General features: G+C 31.8%; 1 protein-coding gene across 8 annotated transcripts in view; it reads right to left on the reverse strand.

Moving 5' to 3' along the window:
* Positions 1 to 282: 282 nt before the first annotated feature.
* The window catches only part of LOC150108925 (myocardin-like), a 456675-nt gene continuing 433929 nt past the window's right edge, over positions 283 to 23028 (reverse strand). For all 8 annotated transcript variants that reach the window (XM_090411030.1, XM_090410986.1, XM_090411004.1 and 5 more), the window contains 2 exons: positions 18413 to 18521; positions 283 to 12351 (listed from right to left, as the gene is read on the reverse strand). In XM_090411030.1, the coding sequence (XP_090267156.1) occupies positions 11579 to 12351; positions 18413 to 18521 (882 nt within the window). In that variant the 3' untranslated portion in view covers positions 283 to 11578. The remainder of the gene's footprint in view (positions 12352 to 18412; positions 18522 to 23028) is intronic.

Genomic DNA, 23028 nt, shown 5'->3' on the forward strand with positions numbered 1-23028 from the left:
TAACTGTTTCAGTTTGTTTTATTGTGTATCACAGCTAAATATAGTGATCTTCATTTAACCAGTCTGTAAATGAGGGGGACATATCAACTGCCTCCTAGAAGAGCACCATTTAACTGACCAATAGATCAATTTCCTCGATAACTGAGAGATTACTAATGAAGTGAAGCTATAATAATCTGAGAAAAATTAATGATCCACTGGTGAATGATATAATTTCAGCTGAATAGATATATTGTACAAAGTCATGTTCTCTTTAATTCCAAAAATTTATAAATAACAATATTTATCACACACAAGAAAAAACTTTATTAGCAAGCAGTCTAACAAAAAATATATATGTACAACAGATACAATTCAAGGAAAATAACTACTGTTCTGTTCTTTCCAAATAGCCAAGTTAATGGTGTTAGTAGTGCAAATTCTCCAGCTTACAAACATGACTACCCACCACCCAAAAGTTCACAGTGACTAACAACTGTTTCACCCCTTGCTAATATAAATTTTCTTTGCACCAGCACACTTGCTTCTTATTCATCTTATATACATAATTAAAATAATTCACTTCTTTTAAGCAAGACTTCAAAATCTATTAACAACAAATGCATAATATTTGGCATGAGATACTCAGGACTAAGCATTTAACACCTCCTATATATCTAGTAATTCAGATTTAATTTAAATACTTATTTTAATAGATAACTTCCTTCTCAATTTTTGTTTTTTCCCTTTCTTAATTTGAATTTCCCCCCCCTATCTTATGAAGAATGCAGAAAGCAAGAAAAAAATCTACATACAGCACTGGCCAGAGGTGAAACAGGACTCGGAATGTCCTATTCATGATGTGAAAACTGGTAACAAAGTAATCCAGGTTTGGAATGTAAAATTTTTTAGCACTAAATAATTAAAGTGACACTTGGATTAGCATGTGTACAGTGAGTATGAGATCTTTTCTATAACTTTTTTTTTTAATTGAGGGTTGCCCAGACTACCACTAATTTTTAAACTGAACAGGCTAATTCATCAGAATGACATTTAAGCAAAATTTTGCCATATACTAATTTTTAGTTAAAACACTCTTGAAATGGTACAGTTTCCTTTTAACGGATTTTTTTTTCATGTGGACTTAATGTCACATTTTTTTGGGATAGAACAGCCAGAATTAAGCATATGTGAACAGTTCAGACCATTCTGGGACAAATACTCATCTATATCCAAAATGCTGGGCAACCTACTTCTTTAAAATTTGCTCAAAATCAGTGATCAATTTATTGTGTACATTGGAATTTAAATTTCCTTTAAGAATTAGCATACTAATAATGGTAGGTAGAGATAAACTATTGCAGTTGAATAACTTTCCAAACTATAGTATTAATTCATTAAAAACTTGTTCAATGTATGGAGTAACTATTATGATAAAATAAGAATGAAACTTTATAATTTCTATTACTTTGCAATATTCTTAAGATGAAATGAGAAATCTGTAATCATTATAACCAAAGTACATAAATCTGCTTGTTCGATACAACTTTAGCGGTAAAAAAAAAAAAGATAACTCTCACATAATAATCTACTAAACACATCACTCGATGTATGATCTGAACAAGATAATTACAACACATTTCTCTGGTTAATGGAGGATACACAACAGAGGAAAATTTCTCTGCCAAATATTTTATTATGCATGATCCAGTTTTCATATTTTAGCCCGTTTTTATTGTTTACACCACTTAACTAAATTAATGATAGAATTATCTTTGAAGGCTACACAGTGGCCAGCATTCACTGTGTAGAATTTATGGAGACAAAAAACATGGAGGCCTCAATATAGATACTGAAATGTTGTGTTATTTTCTTAATTATAAGTAAAGTAATTGCTCTGTAATGTGTTTTTATCTCCATAAATTCTTCACAATAAATTAATGATAACTTGTTCTAAGTTAACATTTTTGATAACTTATATAAAGAATGTAAAGTTGTACAATGCAAAATATCTAAGATGGCATTTCAGTAAAATGCCATCACACTCCACACTTTCAAGGATAACTCTAGTTCAGATAAAAACAAAAACATTATATAATTGTGTTTATGTGATCACTTAAACATTTTGAAAAAATAATTCAATTCACTTGTGTGAAAAGAAGAACATATAAAACTTGGCTAACTGTTCTAAGCAAGCTTGAAAACATTATGGAATAGTAAGGCAATTGATGTGAGATCAACAGCCTCTATATATAAGTAGCCTAGTCATAAAGATACTTTGTGTGCAAACAGTGTTTGCCCACACTTGAATAAACAAGAATATAATTTCTTGTCAAGTACAACTTAATTTGCTTCAAAACTAGTTTGCAAGCTTTATTCTGTCTGATTACTTTGTTATACATGCCATCTCCTTGAAGGGTCAGCCAATTGTTATACAGTCTTACTTTGTATGTACTAGATAATCTTTGATGTTTAAGTGATCAGTAAATAATCTTTCTGGGTTTATGTTTCTATATATTATGTGTTAATCTTGCAATAACTATCTTATTACAATATTTTTTAAATTAGAAAGATATTGCAGTTTGTAAGACACTATGATATGGGTAAATATTTATTCCATTTAGATTACTTTTTCCTAAAATATGAAGACAGCATGACCTGATATTCATGATGCAAAGAATTGGAGAGAAAAGTAGTTGCTGGTCAGGTATCGGACTTAATGAAAGAATATTTGAAAGAAATTACTAGAGAACCAGTCCGAAAATTAAGATAGATGAATGGTATCAACCAAGCATATATTATATAAAGGGATGATGTAGAAACGATATCAGGATAAATGCAAAGAGGTGTATGAACAGTACTGAGCTCAGGCTATGATAAGGAAATACAAATCAGGTAGAGATAAAGTGGCTGTGAAGGCTAGATCCATCAAAAAGAGGGATGATTATAAAAGAACAACTTGGCTGCAGATGATTACAGTAGGATTAACGACATTATTGAATGCAAAAAGAGGGATGATTATAAAAGAACAACTTTGCTGCAGATGATTACAGTAGGATTAACGACATTATTGAATGTTGCCTTAACTTAATCAGCATATTTCATCAGATGGAATACACGTGATATCCTGCCAGATACAGTGCTTTGAATCGCAGTACTTTAAGTTATGGCACATGTATCAGGATTGTGCCAAAAAGTGTTGAAGAGGCTGCTCAGAAGTGCTGGAGTTGTGCTTATTTTTAATACAGATCAAGACTGAGGCATGGGTAATAGTAATGTGAAACTTTATTTGGGATGGGATGGGGGGGGGGGAGCAGGAAAAGTGGCAAGGTGTTAATCAGGGAAGGTTCTATTCGCATTTTATAATGTGAAAAATAGGTTGCATAAGACATATATTATTGAATTCTAAAAAGGTTTTTGACAGAATGCTGCAGTATCAATAATTGCATATATTAGGATGGCTAAGAGGAGGTTTTTATTATTTTAAAGATGCATGTTTCAATTACTGAAAATATGTCATTTCCATATAGTTTTGTAAAACAATACAAATCAGACTGTATGCTAAGTAGAAAACACCAAGGTTAGCACATCAGCATGTTTCACTGCAAATGGTGCTGACAACTGTCACAATAATAATAATAATAAATTAAAATTCCACGAGCACTATTCATCGTATCTACAAACTACACACGGTGAATAAAGCTCATGCTAAATTTAATTAGATGACAACTGAAGGGGTAGTTGCAATATAACTAAGCTTACTAAATAAATGAGATATACAGAAGTGCCATTATGTAATCTTCCAAATACCTTGCAAAGTCAATGATTTTCCCCCCAAAGATATTGGGAAAAGTGCTGACAAGTAATAGACTAATTTGCAAGAAAACTGTTAATGAAAGATTAATAATGTAAAATTAATCATGTAGTACTATCATCACAGGGTATATATCAGGAAACTGATGATGATGATGAAGATAATCCAAACATGCCATTTTTTGCTTAAATTCTTTTTTTTTTTTTTTTCATAGATGCAATTCTTAATCCTAACTCAAGAAAGTCTAGTAACCTATAACATATTTAGCATGAGTTGAGCTAAGAAAAAAATAATCCTGGATCTTACGGTATCCACTTTAAACCGCCACTACTAAGAATGGTATGGTATTACACTGGAAGATGAAAATCATCTACCACCTAAAGACTTTCACAAACCTCCATGTCAGTTAGATTTGAAGCCACAATGGAAAGAATATGGGTTGTCACTCAAAGCATATATTGATGCATGTTTTAAATTAATGGAAGTTCAGTGATATTAAAATTAATTGGAGTTTAATGAGAGCATATGGCTAACAGTTGAATGGGTTAGTAACTGATATATTTTTAACAGGCAGGAAGGAAATCGGTTATGTTAGTCATTATTAGGGGAAAAAAAAGTGGGATAGTTAACATAGCTAATTATGCACGTTAATTGAACTGAACATGGTTAAAAAAAACAAATGTACACTTTCTACCCAGAACATATCTACAAAATGTTTGAAGAGAATCGATGACTATTTAGCAAAATGACTTCAATTTTACAATCCAAAATTAAAGATTGTCATTCATGTTTGTCAGTACTTCTATGGCACGACTTTTTCTAAATTATTAAAGTCATCAACATCATCAATAACATGCTTTTAAATAGAAATATTGATCCACATCAGAAGTTATTAATAATAAACTGATAGTTATTGCAGAATACTAGCAGCATCTGAATAAATAACATATACAGTAGAATTAATGCCTGAAATATATGGAAAGGAAAAAATAATTTTGGATTAGAATACATAATTTGAATATTTTTAATAGCATTTTGGGACTAATTCCTTAGAAGGTAAGCAACTAATCTGTGATTATTCTGAATTTCTCAAAAAAAAAAAAAAAAAAAAAAATATATATATATATATATATATATATATTAAAAATTTCTCCCAATATTGTAACATGAGAGCTAACTGCAGAGAGATATCAAGCTCGCTTCTTATTTGAAATATCAAAAAATTACTTCCTTGTACCATTAAAAGAATTTTAACTACTTCCTCTTAGATTGGAAATATTTTTTACAGATTCTTTAGATACTTGGATATGTTATTCAAACCATTCAGAATCTTCTTACATAAATTTATACAAGATTGCCCCAAGCATGCAGCAAACAATTTTCTCGCAAAGCAAATGGCATAAGGCTTTTTAATTGTGATGAAATAAAAAGCATAATGTTGCCTGTGGCATTTACATGTCAAAATTATGGAATGTCAGCTCTATGAAGGATATAAGCAATGCATTATGGTCAATTTATTAGAGAGAACCCCATTCTTCATAGAATTTCCTGCTTTGCTCAGTCACGTGTCATTTCAAGGCTATGTAAAACAAACATCAGATACAGGGATTTGTTGATTGCATGTGCACATGCAAAATTCGTTCCATTAATGGGACACAATATGACTCTTGTGTGGATAAAGCCTGCAGGCAGATGCACTAGTGTTAAAGAAATTGGGGCTGGCAATTTCTGTAATACAAATCGTTATCTAATGAACTGAGAATAGTTTAGCATTTTTTGAATGTGAGCTAAAAATAGCATGAAAGTCTAACAGCGAGAAGAGAAATGAGTTGAACCATTTCGTGGAATATACTCAGGAGAGAGTCCAACTACAAACAAACTCAGTTCTACTTCTGTTGACTAAAAATGAGAAGCTATAGATGTGGTGAACAGAGAAACATTTGAAAAAAAAAATAAAAAATTTCTTGAGCTAACAATAGTTAGTTATTCAATGCTAATGGCAAGACCAGGCCATGTTGGCGCTACATAATTCAATTAATCTATCAGTGACAACACTACAGGTGGACTGTGGTGTAAGGATAGAGCATTGTTTTTTTTTAAAGCAAACACTGTGTTTCATCACATCAGTGACTCAACATCTGAATGTCATAGCTTACATGTTGCTCACTAAATAAATTTCTTCATGCTTATACAGCTTATCCATTTGTTAATAGTTACTTCCAGAAAAGCACAGTTACAAGAATGACTTGACCATACCTTTGGTTGCTCAAGTGACTGATCTTATTCCTGTCACACATGCAAAATGAAGTGAAATGAGTTTTTCTGACAGGGATCTACCACAGTTCACTCTAATGTAAATGAATAGAATCTATATCCCAACAAATCAAAGCTGTTCTAGAATATAAAGGGGATGCACCTTACTGTTAAACAGGTGAAGCTAATAAAAAACTGGCTACTTTGTAAAAATTAATGCATTATAAAATACAAAAATTATTTAAATGAGCATATTCACTGTTAATATATACAGTAAAGGAATTTGCATATCAAACTTTAATGTACTATTTTAGGAGAGAACCCACCAGCCTGTGGGGAACAAGACTTTAAAATAGTAGTGTTTATACTTACCAAACAATACAGAATGACATATTTTCATTTGGAGTTGGTGAATTGATATGAATCATATTTTTTTGTTTGTTTGTATAATATCAAAAATGCATGTCGTATAGTTACAAAATAAATTACCAAGTATGAAGTAAGGCCTAAAGTTTCATTCACCACAATTACAAATGCTGCACGTCGCATTCATTCGTAGTTGCAGAGATATACAATTTTCAAATCGGGACATTCTTTTTGAAACACCCTGTATATTGGTATAGGTGTTGGTAGCAGTATAATACTTATAATACTTCTATATTATGCAATCCTTCCACTTTTCTTTTTCAAGAGAAAAATCGTGCAAAATTCATGGAATTTCATATACTACTGTTCCTTTGGTTTCCTCAACAGGTTTAGGAGTATTTTGTGGTATGATAGGTTTTTTTTTTTTAATATATATATTCACATGCTTAAAGGTCACATACTCATTTTTAAAACTTCGCAGAAAACATCAAACATTTTTAGTTGCCAAAATTTTGAAAACTAATAAGGTGGAATGAATCTCAAATGTCAAACTTAACATGTACATGAACATATATATTGAAGAAATATGTTTTCTGCAACAATAAAGAGGCAAAATATTTGAACAGAAGAGTGATTTGGTCATACTGAACTTCATTCAAATTAAATATCCACACAAACCTTAAATATTCGACGTACATTTTTTTTGCACAAAACAGAATTTGGTTATTTAATACTCTTATCTTAACTGAATTTCACTAGAAAAAGACTTCTGATGAAAATTGTGGAACTAAGGCACAGTCTTGAAAGGCACACATACAGTTATAAAAAATATTAAAAAAAAAAGGAATAAAGTAAGGATAGAATATTTTTGCACTATATAAAAACAACATTTCTTAATCCCAAGTATACTGCTATAACATTTGTTGCAATAAATGTGCAATCAGCTCATATTAATGAAATTTTATTTCATTTTCCTCAATCTCAGAGATGTGAATTATTTCTTCAAACTTTTCTTTTTACTAGTTTTGTATGGTTCTATTATTGTGCCAAAATATACAAAAATTTTTATACCTCTTTAGTATGTACCTTGTTGGCCAATTTGCATCATAAAATAGCATTTCATCATTTTTCTCTATTTCAATCTTATTATTTTATATTTTTTAATTTAAAAGAAATTCAGAATGAAAAGCGGACTGCAAAAAACAAGCTTTAATATTAACAAATTTTCATATTCAGAAAATCTGTTAATCACTTAATTTTATAGTAGCACCCGTTAACACTGCATACTTTGTTGTTGAGCAAACTTTCATTTTATTCATTCGCGCTAGAATTATAACAGGAAAAATTCAAAATCCCATAAAATTATTACTTCTATTACGGTGAAAATTTCATCAAATAATGAAAAAATATATATATATCGGTACATGCAGACAGAATAGAAAAAAAAAATACTGCCATAGGACATTTATTTTAAAAAAATGTTTGCTAAAATGTCTTTCATAAACTTATATCAGTAAATTTTTCATATCTATTCTATCTTCTTTTAATAATATATCATTATCTAAGTCATCTTGTGGTCAGTATAAATGACTCAAGCCCATTAGAAGGAGCAGAATTGTCAAGTGGCAGCTACTGATATGAGAAACAGAGCATACATGTACATATTGCATTTTTGATATATTTTATTTACTTTATATTCTTCAATATCTTGGAATTTCTAAGCCAATAGTATGTATCTCTTATCTATAAAAGCTTTTATGAATTTAAGGAAGAAAAATGAATTTTAAAAAAGCAAAATACAAGTCAGCTCTTTTTAATGGGCATATAAATAAATACACATTAAAAACAGGAGCACAGGGAAGAACAAATCAATTTTCATTGCAAGTTTTGGTCCCTAAAGACATATTGAAGATAACTCAAATACATTGGAATCTATAGAGTAAGTTTAAAGCAGATAATAATAATAATTAAGTCAAACTACTTGGATTAAAATACTGAAACAAGATACTTTTTTTTGAGGGGAGGGAGTAGGCACAAATAGATTCCTATGCATTTAAATAGCCTTAGCCAATAAAGAAATGAATAAAACAGTTATTCATACATGTGTGTGTGTGTGTATACACACACACACACACACACACAGGGTGTCCTATACAACAGCCTAAAGCAATTACACCATGGATTCTATGATTGAAACTAAGAAAAAAATCCTAAAAGTAGAGGACAGGGGAAAGGGTTCTGTCAGCTCCTAAAGAAATATATATGTGCATGCACTTGCACACATGTATTTTGTTACTTGCAACACATAAGTTTGTTGCAAGTAACAATAGAAATGATACCCAGCCACTTTCCAGAACATTTTTATTCCCAATAAGTATTACTACACATCAGAACCATTGTCAATATAATATAGCATGCTTATTTTACTTAGAAGCACCCTAAGTTTTGAATGTGATGTGCTGGCTTAGACCAGTAATTCAGGGATTAAAACTATTATGAAATATATAATGCATTTTGAAAACACACCTTGAAATTATGTTTATGTAAAACTTGCAGTACTTCATGCTTCTACTATCTTCATGAACCTAGCAATTTCACTAAGACAGTACTATATGGATAAAATATTTTAAAGACTTAAGAAGGAAACTGAATGACCATAAAAGAATAAGTCAGAAATGAATTAAACATGCTGTAAAAGATCAAAGTATAAAGGTTAGAAATACATGGAAAAATAATTTAAAACCCCCAGAAAGGATCAATAAATAAAAAATGATATCTCATAATTACAGTGTATGAGCCATTTTGATGTGGCAATGTTTTCAGAATTATGAAAGAGTAGTCTCTGGAGGAAAGGAAATGAGAGGTAAAAGGTGGGAGCTCAATTAAATGGCTACATCAAATCACTAGTGGATGAAATTTGCAGGTAATTTTAATACTGTGGAGCTTCTAAATTATATAGGGACAACAGATGTTTATGGAATTGCTATTGCTTTTAGAATTTCAGAAATCCATAACATAATTTGGTTATTTTGAAAGTCTAGGATACTTGCTGTCTCAATTTGAAAGGATGTGGTTTTGTTCAGATATGTGGATTGCAATTTGTTCCAATAAATGAATTTTTTATTATTTTGCGGTTTTTTTATTCTTTTTATTATTATTGCTCAGGTGCTCAAGAAGGGATATTACAGTCGTGAAAATGCTCTTACTCCCAAACAAGATAAGCACGCTATGTTATATATGAAATTAGAGGAACTTTATGAAAACAATTGGTAATAATATATCATCTAAAATAAAAAATAACATTTTTCATCAAGAATAAAAAAAATTGAAGTAAGATAAGAAAGTGTAATTTCCTTCCAAATTTTAGCAAAAGCAGTAAATGTTTGAAATATTATCCATTGCATGCAACAACATGCCATCCTGCTTAGCAAATCAAATTGTTTCTGATTAACATTCATGCTATCTTGTGAACTATAACACAGCCTGTATTTCAAGCCAATTAGGCATTTTAGTTCAAACAATATATTCACAGATGTGACATTAAAAAAAAAAAAAAATTAAATCTGAAAAATAATGTCTTCCACTGATAAAATTAAGTTGCAGGTTAATCAGAAATTAAATCAAATATTAAAATGTTTAATTCACAAATATCATGACAATTAGAAATAAGTTAAATAACTAAATCATTTACAAAGCAGATGAATGAATCCTTTTATTTATTTGCACTGACAATAATGTTATCTGTTTTGTTACTATAAGAAAATAAAGGCAATAGAGAATCATCTGTGTATGTACATACATACAAACATCAACTGTATTACTGTTAGGAAGGTGTCACGACTATTTAAGCTTTTTTCCCCTTATTTCTATTGCAAGAATCCATGGTTCAAAGCTTTGCAATATTAAATGAGACACTCTTACACGTGTGTGTGTGTGTGTGTGTGCGCACACACACACACACAGTTTCTTTATTTCAGAATTTAAATAAATTTAAATTCTGAAATACAGAAAATTTCACAACTAATACAAAGTAAATATTCAATTTCAACAGAATATCAGCTTTCATCATATGAAATAACTTGCATAATACCTAATGGAAATCAAAGATGAGATGGTGCTATTTGCTTCATTCATTTTTAATTAAAATCATGGTGAAAATCTTGATTCTTGCCCTCTCTCCTACAAATACATTTAATAATAAAAATAAAGCAATCTCTCCACCTACCAAAAAAATAAAGCAGCTAGTCTTCCTTGGCATGTTTTCAATATTTAATCATAGTATGTTATGACATTACACATTGAGGGTTAAGTATTTTTACCATTACCTTAAAGTCAAACTGAAACTTTTAGTTAAAAAAATCTGAAACATGATTTGTCTTACTTAAGGCACTAATGGCTATACTGAAATGTGAAAGAATATTGCACATTTCTTTAAAGAATATATATAAAAGTGATATTTACTCAATGCAATAAGATGTTGTTGCTAATGTTTAATAGCTACTGTACCCCAAAAATACTTTCTTCCATTCTGGTGGTGGTTTTTGTTTGGCACAAACTTTAAAGGAAGCAAAAATCAGAACTGAGAGTTCCTTTTTTTGTACTTCATGAAAAATTACTTAATATAAAATCTTAATGTGGAGGTGGAACTTCAGCTATTTTAGAAATTTAAGTAAAAGCAGAAAGAAAAGCAATTAAACTGAAGTTGGAGAAACAAAATGCACAAAAGAGATGAAAGTGAAAAATGATTCAAAAGGGCTCAACATTCCAGTACTAACATTTAAATTGGTATGTGAGGAAATTCGCACAACAAATATGTTCAGCTGTGAGAGACAAACAATAGGTTAACCTTAAATGACTAACAAAAATTACAATTCTAGTACTTAATAACAGGCTATTTTTCAATGTTTATCCTTTACAGCAGTTGGAAATGGAAGTCATACTTCCTTGTACACTGGTCAACAATAAAAAGCCATTGGTCCACATACCCTAACAGGAGGAAGGTCAAAAGAGGTGACCCAATCCTGTATTAGGGAAAAAAAAAATCTCTCTGGTCCAAACTACATTGGTGACTTTTCTTGAAATTAAATGTTCATTTGCACCACAAAGCAATCATACTGAAAAGCCAATGACACAATGGTAATAACACTTCATTAGGCACAAACTCTACTATGTTGCAAAATCCACCTTATCCCATGAAAGCACATTCAACTCAGGAGTTTTCAAATCCATATCATCAATATAAAACATATCTAAGGGATCATGGCTGTTGGCAAGATTTGGTAACAAAGGATCATGCTCATTAGTCATATTGTAATTTGTTGGATGTAGGTTAGATACTGCAGATGAAGTAGGAAGATTTGGCACCATAACTGAATCAAGCCAATCAGATAACTCAATGTCCATTCCAGTATCATGAAAGTCATTCAAATCACCATTATTCTGAAGAGAATTTGTTTGTGTTAAAGCACTATTTGAAGCACAGTTGAAGTTCAAAGGCGGCAAAGACTGGCAGCTTACACTAGATGATATGTCTGGCTCTGATTTAATAGATACATTGTTTATAGGTTCGTCTGGTGCTAGTGAACCAAGATCCATAGCTTCAATATCTTCAGCATCTAAATGGAAATCAAAATCAAGTGTAGTTGATATACCTCCATCATTATCAGCCAAACCACTGTTAGATGATGTCCCTAACATTGACCGAAGAGAGGTAGAATTTAAAGATGGTGCAACAGAATTATTAATATCAGAAGTAGTAGATGGAAGCATATGTGAAGGTGGTGGTGGTGGAGGAGGAGGAGGAACAGTATTTTCTTGACTTGATGTGGATGATGATATACCACGACTTGATGAAAACAAAGGATGGAGTGATTGATCAGATTTCGATGTTTCTGGTGTGGTGGGAGTAGAAGGTTCCTGGGCAGCACTGGGAGGTAATTCTGAAAAAACACAAGTAGACCACTTGAAAATACAGAACTTTATAAAGAAAAATTATTCATTTTAACGCACAATACTATAATTAATGCTGATATTAAGCACTTTTATTACATATTTTTACAAAACAATAGAGATGGAGTTTGCCAGATTATAACTTATAAACAAAAGAATGATAATATTTTCATTGGTGGTTTTTGACAGATTTTTTAGAGTTCTTTGCACACTCTGGTCTTCTTCTTATTGTTAAATATAAGCCTCTCTCCTTTACTAGATATCATGTATAATTAGTGATCCAAGTTTATTTTATATTACTCTTACATGATATACGTACTTCATATTATTTTCTTAGGCTTCGAAGAGGAAAATCACCATGCAATAATTTCTGGAGACTATGTGAATAGTAAAAGAGCTTCTGACACAGCACCATTATCGCTTGATTGTTTTTTTGGACCTTGAGTATTTTTGGCAGGTACTCCAATTAAAAAAAAAAAAAAAAAAAGATAAATCACAGCTACAAACTCAAATAAATTAAACTTGAGTGAACTGAACAAAATGTCTTCCAACTGACATTTTCTCTTGTACATGAATTCACATGCATTTATTTAATTGTTAATGTTTTTATAGTGTAGTGACTAATGATTAATAACATTCTGGAGCAGTTACATTTTGATTATTTAACATAAAACGAGCATTAAGTTAAGGGGATAATAAATCCCACATTATTTTAAAACCAGATGCAAAACTCAGAGATCTAAATCTAAGAGTTTCATACCGAAGAACTATCGGCAAGTCCAAGCATTAGTAACACACTTGGGCAACTCGGAGCAAAGGTGGAGCAAGCCTCTTGGCTCTTTATCATAAAAACGAACATGTTTCTGTGATCAGTCGAGAATGTAGTGTTCCTTTCTAGAAAAAAAAATTACCTCCAAGATTTGGTCAATCAATATGAATTCCTGATGGATGGATCATTAAAATGCTATCCAAAACAGCCAGGACATTTAATGTGCACTGAATATTGACGCCATACCTCCTCCTCTTGACAACTGATACCACACACACACACACACACAGCCTAAATAGAGCTAAGATATGGTGATATTTTCCTGCAACTTCCTGAATAGCTTAAATCGCTAAATATGTTGCACTGCAAAATTTAAAACAAATGCATCTTTTTCTGAATGTTGTGATCTAAGCAACTGATCCAAACTATATTTTACAGTATGTAGAGAAAATAACTCAATGCTGGAAGATATTTACATGCTACTTCACACTATCATATTGTCCAGAGGAAAGGTGTTATAAAGACACTCAGACAGAGCATACATCATATCAAGTGGGAATAAGAAATGGATTACCTCAGGGATGTATTCCTGAAAAATGGCTATAATCTGATACTATCAATAACATTTTACCAAGACCATTGAGTGTTTCAGCACATATCCAAGAGAGAGAGAGAGAGAGCAGACAACAGAGGTGTAGTTTTTAAATTACATAAAAAAAGAAAAAAAATTTATAACATGCTAATGTGTTAAGGCATAATGATGCAGACATTGCCAAAAGTTCTTAAGATACTAAGTGTGCTTAAAATTTTCTGCACACCAGTATATGCTACATTGCACATGAGATTCATATGAAAGAAAGCATCCCTTTTGTCAGATTGCAATCTGACATTAAGCGGATAACCATATCCTACCTTAAAGGGACTTCTGAATGAATAGCAAGGATTCTCTGCAAATATAATCTGTATACTACCTTCAACCCAGCCCAGATGTTATCTTCTTTCTTATCACCTATTAAGGATAAATTATTACCTCTATCCTTGGCTGATAGGCTGTTCTGCTGAGATTAGAATCCAAGAACATCAAGATAATATATTTTTCTGAAATCAGAAGGTTCAGGTCTTGTTTCTAATGCCATTGACAGTAGGCACAGACATCACTATAATCAAACAAATAATTAAAAAAAAAAAAAAAAAAGTTGCACTAGAATAGGTTTAAAATTTGATTGTATATTGAATTGCACGAAGCCCTACATTTCATCTTAATCAGACTGTCTCAATGTTTTAGGAAGCGATTGCCATTAATTGTTTATATATATTACACAACTTCCTACTTCTCTGAAACTAATAGTGTTTTATCCAACTTGTACAGTTGCAACAATACATGTGGGAATGTGCATATCCAGGACTTATTCTTCTGAGTGCTGCTCATGATATACTGAGCAAAATATATAGAAATATTTAATAAATTCTGGTTTTCTTTTACCTGTAAGAAGTTGTTATTTAAAATAAAATATTCAAAGAAGCTAATGAAATGTAAGGTAAGGAGAATGAACTAATTGTCTTGGTTGACACAAATGATCTGAAAGGTGAGAAGAATTCTAAAAGGGAAGATGTAAAGGTGTTGTTAGAAGAAGTAAAACTGAAGAGTGAGAAGATGAATACTAAGTCTCATGCCATACTCTGATAGAGGCAAAGTGAGAAGGAGTAGGGTGTTGGTAGCAAATGAATCAACATGCAGGTTGTGCAGAAGGAATTTTTTTTTTTTAAATATTGGTCCCATACACGAGAGGTTGGTTGATCAACCTATAGTACATTAGTACCATGCATGGATGGTGGGATGGAAAAGGAGTTCACATTTGATTTAAAAGACTTTATATTGTATTCTTTGGGAAATGCATCGGGGGAAGACTGTTCCATATTACAGCAGTTGCAGGGATAAAGTAGAAGAAACTTGTTCTGTGGGTTTCAAGGTGCACTGAGAAGGGATGTAGAGTTATTTAATAAGGTTAAAACACCTTATGGTAACTTGTTTTGGTAAAATACTCATAAGCTCTGCATTACTAAATCTTGGTATTTCTAGCCTGGCTCCCACTGATGAGGCCTCAATAAAGGTCAAAACCGGTCTGGGTAGTGGCCCCTTGCCTTTAATACAAAACATCATACATCCCCGTCTTGGAGATGTGTTTTGGCATTAAGGGTAAATATTAAGATTAGTGATCAGAGCTTGCTCCACCTTTACCACGAGTTTCCTTGGTCTTGCACTACCTGTGGGATCAGCTAGTCTTGCATCTATTGCAGACGCAAACTTGACATTATGTCTGTTTGCTCACTTGGGAAAAATGGAGTAAAACCAGGTTTAAAATTACTTGGTATCTTTAACATAATTATACCCAAGTTAAAAATACTTTCTACTTTTAGAACAGATGTGCTTGAAATTAAAACCCTCCATCTTACAGAACAGCAGAAAATACTGGGAAGAAGGAAAAGAAACAGTGTTATCAATTGCAAAAGACACTCTAGGTTCCAAACCCAAAATAAACAAACAGTGGATAACTCAAGAAATCATAGCTACCATAGAAGAGAAAAGAGAGGCCAAGATACTTGTAAACAAAACAACGAAGAGAATAGAGAAAAATACAGAGCACTAAAAAATAAAGTTGATAACCTATGCAAAAAAGCCAAAGAAAAATGGTTAGAAGAAAAAACTAAGAAATGCCAAGAAGCATACCAACAAAACAACCTAAAAGTCTTCCATGATACTGTAAGAGAAATTACAAAGGAATTCTCAGCAAAAGCAGTAACAATGATAAACAACAAGATGACTGAAACTGGGAATATTGAATATATAAGAAAAATCTGGTCAAACCATTTTAAGACTATCTTCCACCAAGGAAACAAAACTACAATGCCAACAATAGAAGAAAATAATGATCACCCAAAAATTTTACAAGAAGTTAGATACGCAATAAAACAGATGAAAAACAATAAAGCACCAGGCATTGATACTATCCCTACTGAACTGTGGTCATATGGAGGCAAGATATCAATAGAATATTTAACCCTATTCAATAAAATACTACAAACAGGAGAGATCCCAGATGACTGGAGAACTGGAAAGATCATCCCAATATACAAGAAAGGAGACAAAAGAGACTGCAGAAATTACAGACCAATCAATTTACTCCCTCACACCTATAAAATATTCATAAGAATTATACAAAATAGATTAAAAAACACCTATGAAGAAATGATAGGCATAGAACAAGGTGGTTTCCGAGGAAACTATTCAACAATAGACCAAATTTTCACATTGAACCAACTAGCAGAGCTCAGCTGGGAAGACCATAAAGAACTATATTGTTGTTCTGTGGACTTTAAACAAGCTTTCGATAACATCAACAGAGAAATCCTTCTTAAAATTCTACTAGAAAAAGCAATAGACAAATATAGTACAGTTTCTGATAAAAGATTACTATAAGACAAATGCAATAATTAAAAAGGACACACTCACAACAGAACCCATAGAGATCCAAAAAGGAGTAATGCAAGGATGCCCATTATCCCCATGCCTATTCAACATATATCTAGAAGAAGCTAAAGAAGGCAATAGACAATGAGCCTGGAATCAATGTCAACGGTTTATACATAAATAATATCAAATATGCAGATGATCCCGTCCTTCTTGCAAGAACCCCAAATGAACTACAAAAGTTGACAAACAAGCTAAACGAAACCTGTAAAACATATGACATGATAAAAGTGATGAAAATAGGGAGGAACAGAACTACCATCTCAGCCACCCTAAACGGAGAACAAATAGAACAAGTAGACAACTTCATATACCTTGGATCAAAACTAACAGAAACAATAGATGAACTCAAAACAATCAAACACAGAATAGCAATAGGATGGACCACCATGGGAAAATTACAGAAAATCTGGAAAACAAACAAGATATCTAAACAAGCCAAAATCAAATTATATGAAGCAATAATTATACCAACAGTCATCTATAGAGCAGAAGCGTGGACAGTTAAAAAAAGAGAGGAGAAAAAAACTGCTGGCATTTGAAATGAAATGCTTAAGAAAAATAAATAGAACAAGTTGGATAGAAAAGAAAACAAACATCACAGTCAGACAAGAACTATTGTATAAAAAGACAATAATAGAAAATATTAGAAAACAACAACTGAGATGGTTTGGACACACTGTACGCATGGATGCAGACAGACTTCCTAACATCCTAATCAATACTTTTCCAACTGAAACCTGGAAGACCAGGAATTACCTGGCTGAAATTAATAAAGAACATTTTCGAACAGCAAGGAATAGAGAAGACTGGAAGATCCTGCTCAAGAGAAGACTCAACCCATCTTAGACGGAAGAGAAGAAGATAAGAATATGCATTTTTCTTTGAACTTGAAATGCATTTATTTTTAGTAAGCCAAATGACTGAATCAAATTGACCATCTACTGTTGAGCTGGATGAAAGCTGCAATGAATACATTAGATTGGCTTTCAAATAACACTGAATGAAGTCTGCAGAATACACTCTGTATGTATGAATAAATACAAAGCACTGACCAAATTCTTAGAAACATCCTGTCATGAAGATAAAAGAAAAAAAAAAAAAAGGGTAGTTATATTTTTCTTGGATGGATGCATTTCCTACAAAAAAAAAAAAAGTTCAAGTGGTAACTCTGTGTTGCATTTGTATCATGATAATGACCTTTTATAGGATATCCATCCAAGAAAATTATGGGAACATTTCAATCCCACTCCATCATTTGATAAAACTGAGAAAGCATGCCGCTAAATGTTGTGGATCTAACAAGGTTGTTGAATTGTAATTCTATCAGAAAAGATGGTCATCAATTTACATCTGTGTCACAGTATGCATAATATGTTAAGTGTACTGCATGAGGAAGACACCAGGTTTCCAAAAACAGATTATGCATCATGATTATTTATCACAATGGATTACAAATGTTCCTGTAACAAGAGAAGTTGTCAAGATGGTAATATTATTTTCCTGAATTACTTATGAGAGGTATAGTCAAAACTGCATATTTGTAATTTGGCTGATTTCTCTTTTCTTAAATGGGCAAATATTATTTTCTATCTGTTAAACATCGATCAGCAGTGATGTTAACAAATGAAAAAGTACTTCATATCACAATTAAAGCCAAAATGTGAAATATGTGACTATTTTTAACTAAACCCCATAAGCTGTAATACAAATTCTATGCTTAATTTTTGAAATTAATAACTAAGTAAATTACCTCCATTCTTGATAAGTATTTCTAAAACATCATCAACAGCTTGGCTTTTGACAGATTTTGACCGTTTTGAATGGTTACAGTGGCTGTTAAAAGAGCCTGTAGCTGGTTCCTAAAGCAATCAATAAAAAATAAATAAAATAATTATTTATATTAATGATTTATTATTATAATCAAATTTGTACATAAATGTGTTGATATATTTACATCACAAACTGAATGACGTGCACCAGATCCTATCATAATCAGGGGATGAGGGTGGACAGATTTGAAGTTCAGAGGACATATTGCAAAAGTTGGCAAAATAGCTGAAAGGATTATTTGGATGTTGATGAATACACTAGCAAGTAAATACGGGGAGATTATTCTCTTTCTTTATAAGGCTATGATTTGGTCACATCTTGATTACTGTGCACAGATTTGGTCACCAGGGTTTCTTGTGAATCAAGAGGTGGTGGAGAGGATTCAGAGATAAGTGACCAAGCTGGCGGTGACAGGTTTTTGGAATACTTACTATGAGGATAGAGTTAAGTTGTGTGGGTTTATAAGTGAAACTTAAATATTAAAGTTATTTTATATGGATGAAACAAAAGAAATTTTTAAATACATGACGAGTTATCCCTGGAAGTTGTATAAGAGTGTGGTTAATTAAATGTGTATGGACTAGATTTAATGCTTGGGGAGTGGTAAATGAACAGAATGGATTGCCAGAAGTAGTTGTGAATCAGTTTAAGGAGCACCATGATAGGTACTTTGTGAATAATGCATGGATCTCCTGCAATGAGTCTTTTGATTTCATGGAGATTCCATATAATAATGATGCTCACTAGCACAAAACATGACATTGGCAAGCTTTTGAGATCATTTCTGAATGACTAAATATAAAACATACATTTTTTACTAAAAAAAAAATATATATATATATATATAAAAGAATATGTTTATTATGAAAAGGTAAAGTTATTAAAAGACTAACAAATACATATGACTAGATGCTTTATCTCTGTCAATCAATTGCCACACCAAAGATTTCTTTAATATAAAAAACATGGAAAACGTATCCAAGACTGTTTTTCAGTAGAATGGATTCCTAGAAAGGAAAGAGCACTCATTAAAAAGAAAAGAAAAAAAAGTACATATTTGAGACTAGAATTTGTAGAAATTTAGGGCTCTGATCATAATAAGTTTATAGAATTTTATACTTAGCTCTGAATCTCTTCTTGTCTCAAACTGCTGAGAACCCCCTTGAGTGTTATTTATCAATTTATCTGCTGATAATGACAACATTAAACTTTCTACCTTAATTTGTTGCTTTAAAACTTAAATCTGTTTGAAAAAAAAAAAAAGATTTTTTTTAATATAAATTTTTATCCAATCATCTTAGGATATAAGTTCAATAGCTGTAATGTATAATGAAAGGTTACTTGAAAAACAACAGTTTTTGAAAGACATGCTGTTTACATTATAGTTTTCTGCATGGCAGATTGCACACATAAATAAACACTTATGTGTAAAAGGAACTAATGTGAGCATCTCCCCATCATAAAATGGTTGTAATAAGGCTGATCGCCCAGGAAGATTTAAGTTTCCTTTCAATGTTTTTATAAATTTCCCTCACTCTCTGCCAAAAATAAAAAAAAACAATTTCTTAGATTTTGCTGTTAGGATATAAAGGATTCTCAGTATTTCATAAGTTACATGAAGCATGGTATAAAAATATCCCAACCAATACTCCCTGAATGTTGTTTCGAAAGAGGCTCACCAAAATCTTCACCTGAGAACTTAAGAGATCACCGTTTACCATTATAATATAAATGTCATAACACAAAAGTTGGAAACAGCACCCCCCCCTCTCCCCCAAAGGAGTTTACTACACTGTAAGAAAATCTAAGTATTCCTAATTTATGTTATTAATTTTTGTCAAGGAAAGTAAATATCTCTTATCAGCACAGACATTTTTAATGTGCCAAGAATATTCATTTCAAAATAATGAAATATTAACTTTTTTATAAAGCCATCATCTCAAACTTCTCAAACTTGAAGATAAAATGACTGAATAAACAAAATATATTAAGGCCATAGAAAACTGATGTTACAGTAAAGTCAAGAGGGAAAAGTACAGAAACTTGAAGGTTGCAAACCTTTCATGACTATGGTCTTTCGTGTGAGACTGTCATTAGTACTATGTGGTAATGGTCAGGTAATCTATTCTACTCATATTCTAAGGTCAACAAAGTACTTTTTAAACTACTTCAAGTTTCCAATAAGCATGGTGGTAGTTTCATAGAGGGTGTCAAAAATCATTTAACAAGCTGGATCGCTATAACAAACTTTTTTAAATAACGAAACCTGTGGTGCGTTCATAATTAGAAGAAACACACGTATAAACCACAGTGAAAATTATTTAATTGTAAATATTTCATCCTAAGTATCTTAGGACATCATCAGTACAGTATTTAAACAAAAATTAGGAATAACATACAGTTAGGGCGCATGATTACAATAGAATCTCATGAAAATGTGCATAACATGCTAAAGTAGTACAAAAAAAAAAAAAAGTTAATTATTTAACACAGTTTTGTATGATAATTTCCCATACTTTAGGAATAGTAAGAACGTCGTTGCAGTTTAGGTTTGGTCTGTGTAGTAGGGCTTCAGAACTTTCTTTGTATAAACGTTCATGTTTAAATAAAGATCTATGTAAAAGTTTAGCCTTTTCCTAATGGATCCTATGGTTTGGATTTTCAATTCCGTGTTGAGAGAGGCCAGATTTTTGCGGTTTAAGAAGACGAATGTGGTCTTGATGTTCCGAGATGCGTTTCTGAACAGACCTACCTGTCTGTCCAAAGTAAGATAATTTGCATGAGCATGGAATCTCATAAACACCAGGTAACATCAAGGGTGAGAATTTGTCCTTAGGAAAAGGTAATAAGTTGTAAATTTGGTTGATAGGTTTGTTAGTAGTGGCAAAATTGTATTTCTTCATAATTTTAGAAAGACGTTCTGAGATGCCTTTAACGTAAGGTATGGGAATCCTATGCACTTCTTGTATGCAGAAGTGAAGTATGCAGAAGTGACTGATGATTTTTTGAGTTGTTTTGGGATTATATCCATTTAGGATGGCTGTATTTTTGATAACTTCTAATTCCTGGTTTAAAGATTCTTCAGAGGAGCAGAATTTGTGTGCTCTGGAAACTAGTGATTTAATGATGCCAGATTTCTGAGATGGATGATGAGCAGAAGATTTGTAAATGTAGTGACCTGAGAATGTAGGCTTGCGAAAGAAGGAAGTGGTGATGGAACCGTCTTCTCTTCTTTTGATGTGTAAATCCAAAAAAGAGATACCCTGTGGAGATTCTTTTTCTAACGTAAAGTTGATGCAATGATGAAGAAGGTTAATTTTATCTAGAAACAGTTGTAATTCAGGTTCGGGATGATTCCATACTGCAAATATGTCATCGACATATCTTAGCCAAATTTTTGGTTTGGGTTCAAAAGTGAATATTTTTTCCTCAAGGTGTTCTAGAAACAAATTTGCTAGGTTTGGTGATAAAGGAGATCCCATTGCTGTTCCTTCCTCTTGCTTGTAAATTTGACCTTTCCAGGTGAAGTAACCTGATGCAATAACAAACTTGAACAATTCAACTATATCAGACGGAAATTTTTGAGTTAGTAATTCTATTGTTTCTTTATGGGGAATGTTAGTGAAGAGGGAGACAATGTCGAAGCTGATTAAGAAGTCAGTTTTTGATAGTTGAATGTCTTTAATTTTTGTGTGAAACTCAGTAGAATTTTTGATTGAAGAGACTTAGTGGCCTATGTGAGGGCGGAGAAGGTTAGATAAAAATCTTGATAACTTGTACGTTGGACAGCCGATACAATTGTAATGCAATTCAAAAGGATATTCACTATTAAACTATCCACTCTATAACAGTATTCCTTCACCAATGAGTTTGCTATAGTGAAAGCCTGACTGTTCCACTTAAAGATATTCATAAATATCCAATGCCACAATTGGATTCAAACCATCATCTCAGAGTATGAAAAGCAAAAGACACTATCCACTGGGCTATCAACTAATTTGAGAAAATTGTCCAAAAATAATCAGTTTTCCCATCAAGATCTGGTAGAGCTAATCAGTTTTACTTCTTTATAGGATATAATAGATATAAATGTATTTATTATTAAATATGATTATATATAAACTGAATTCTTCATAAAAAGCTACAACTTCATGTAATCTGCCTGAGTGTACATGGCTCAACCACAATAGTAAAACTGGTAAATAAACTGACAGTAGTGTGAGAGTACTACTCACACTTAGGTTATTTGAGTCATCTCGCAAAATGGAGGAAAATTCACATAAAAAACCAACTTGTAAAATTTTTACCAAAGTGTTATAGGTATCTTTAGTAAGAATAACAGAAAATTCCAAAAAACACCTTAGTAGCTAATGTAAGATAACAATATATATATATATATTAATGCCTATGACACTTATGCAAAAATTTTACAATAAGTTTGTGAGTTTTCTTCCACTGGCTTCTGTAGAACTTGTGTTGCTTCCAGGAACAGTCTCCAATTTAAACTGGGATTTTTGAAGTAACTTGGTTTTTTTT

The sequence above is a fragment of the Typopeltis vanoorti genome, chromosome 2 (genome assembly GCF_054136105.1).
Source record: "Typopeltis vanoorti isolate ZY-2024b chromosome 2, IOZ_Tvanoo_1.0, whole genome shotgun sequence".
Taxonomy (NCBI): domain Eukaryota; kingdom Metazoa; phylum Arthropoda; class Arachnida; order Uropygi; family Thelyphonidae; genus Typopeltis; species Typopeltis vanoorti.